We start from the raw sequence: 2,580 nt of genomic DNA, 5'->3' as shown, positions 1-2,580 counted from the left end.
ACTTACTGCACTACACTGACCGCGGACGCGACTCCACAGTGCCCCCTGCCGACGAGCGCGGAACATGCACGGCCTCAACTAAACGGGAGTTCGATCTCAACGCATTAGTGCTACATAGAACATTCATCTGTCACTTTGATGCTTATACAAATCATACTATTAAATACAAAAATGAATTTCAAAACAACATCACAGTTAAGATAACTTTTTTGAGTGACACCTTTTTATGTAAAAATAACCGCATAGGCAAAAAATGAATTAAATTTTTTTTAATCCTCACTGCCCTATATGCATCATAATTAAATAGTGAAAGATTATTTGTTATGTCATTGATTTTGAATGAATGATAAGCATTATACTTAGCCTCAATCAGCAATCTTTTTGTATGCATGCATTCTTTAAAACAAATTTGAAACATTTCATTAGACTGTGTGGAACATGTCATGATCATTTCGATTTAAATTAAAGATTATTCAAACACAAAATAAAATATCATTTCAAATACAAAGACAGAGAACACTATTAGTAGCACTAGTTAGTTTTTCCTTTTAACTTGAAAAAAACAACAACACATAGCCTAACTCATAAAGTAGATCTATAATATTGTACTGTAGCGCTACATCTCAGTTTAAACTATCATTACATAAAGAAGTCGTCTTCTTCTTTAGACCAAGAAGAGGACTGCATTAAAGACACTTGTTAACATATACCAAATGAATGTCACATAACACATATGGTTCTTTATTGTATTATTGAAGTATCGGCCACTTTATGTAATTATGGATCAATCCTTTGTCTCTGTAATTCCCAGGTGAACTACACAATACAGCAGATGACAAACATTCATTCAAAGTACATTCAATAGCATTAAATTACATCAAATACAGTTTTTGAAAAATGCTAAAAAGATAGAACATTCCCACTTCTGGGCCCAGCACTGATATTAATGTAATTTTAAGTAACTTACTAATCTTGTGTAAAAAAAAAAGAAAAAAAAAAAAAAAGGAAGCTAACAATTTATTATTATTTAAGAGAGGCAGTTATGACATGCTAACCCATTGTTAGTAATATTCAAAACAAACAAATAAAAGCCCAAATCAAAAGTATAGCCATAAGAACACATCAGCTGATGTGGCAGGTTACATTAACTTCAATATATGGAAGTGAAAATATATAAATCAAGGACACATTTATAAAGTATGTCTAAATAAAAGTTATTTTTAAGTGAATTGTATGCATAAAATATCAATATCACATAGGAAAACATGAGTGTCTAGAATTAAAATCTCAGAATTTAACCGTGATGTTCTTTAATAGCCACTAGTATAATAGCATATACCCACAGAGAAAAAAACATCTCAAGTACCCCATTTGTTACATATTAACAATACAACTTGCATCCTGTGTGTGCCTCTGTCTTGTTTATTAAAGTATTTATTAAATAAAAAAACGAATCCCTCCTTCTTGGCAAAGAAAACAAGTAAATTATCCATGCAAATACAGTACACCTTTTGAAAAGATTTTGTAAATATTGAGGATTAGCGCACAATAAATAACAAAAAAAAAATCAAATATCATGGTGACAAGGCAAAACATGAATAACTGAAAGGAAAAAGAAATACTCCTTGAGAGCTGGACATTATTACAACGTACTAAGTCTTGCATAAACAGTGAGGCAACAATTAATAAATTAAAATAAATTCTGTTACCTTTTCAGATGTGCTGCTCACATTCTTAAAATGAGTTGATAAAAATATGACACATAATGCTAATATTGACATCACATATGCCTGAATTAGCTCACTTGCTTTCCCACACACTACAAGCACAAATGAACAAGATTAGTAACACTTAACACACCCATTGAGTATTGAAAAGACTGTAAAACGACCCACAAAGTCTCAATCTATTTAATATCCTTTTATGATTGATAAGCAAGTCAGGGATCTATAGGCCTCATTATTGTTCAAGAAAACAAACAGCAATGGAATAAAAACACATTTAAGTGTACGTTAAATTTTAAGGCGTGATAACATGCATCGACTTTTTCAGGCTGTTTCGATCTTCGACATTCATGTATAATATTAATATCTTTCAAATGAAGGTTTTAGTCACTAATATCACAAACATTGTATGTTGAATAAAATCACCAAACCAAAAAAAAAAAAAAAAGTGAAAATGTTATTTCTCTTAAATTACTGTATCAGACAAACAAGTGCATGTATGCAAATGTATTAGGGTTGTAATAAAGACAAAGAAAGACCTAAACGTGTCAAAATGTCTAGTTTCATCCTCTGACTAATATGCTATTTATTATACTCTATGACTTTTATATTAGTTTTTGTAATTTGGATAGGCACTGATGTCTTTGCCATAAACCACACATGCAAATGTATTAATTGCATTTAGTTCCTTCACTGACAGCTTTTTTAATGCAGCGTTGAAGCATCTACACATTGATGGCATGTGCATGCTTCTTGCATAAGGGCTTGTCCTTCTTGGAGTAGAAAGGTTGTCCTTCCAGGTTCACATGGCACACCTGTATGTCGGAATAATACAAGCTCAGTGCTGAATTATTAA

At 31.5% G+C, this 2,580-nt stretch overlaps 1 protein-coding gene across 1 annotated transcript in view; it reads right to left on the bottom strand.

Annotated features, from left to right (window-relative positions):
- Positions 1 to 1,401: 1,401 nt before the first annotated feature.
- ldb3a (LIM domain binding 3a) overlaps positions 1,402 to 2,580 on the bottom strand; it is a 40,231-nt gene continuing 39,052 nt past the window's right edge. The window contains exon 17 of the mRNA XM_059566917.1: positions 1,402 to 2,539. Coding sequence (XP_059422900.1) covers positions 2,450 to 2,539 — 90 coding nt within the window. The 3' untranslated portion in view covers positions 1,402 to 2,449. The remainder of the gene's footprint in view (positions 2,540 to 2,580) is intronic.

The sequence above is a fragment of the Carassius carassius genome, chromosome 14 (genome assembly GCF_963082965.1).
Source record: "Carassius carassius chromosome 14, fCarCar2.1, whole genome shotgun sequence".
NCBI classification, from domain to species: domain Eukaryota; kingdom Metazoa; phylum Chordata; class Actinopteri; order Cypriniformes; family Cyprinidae; genus Carassius; species Carassius carassius.
Note: the sequence above shows the minus strand (reverse complement) of the source record. Positions and strands in the feature narration are given on the sequence as shown.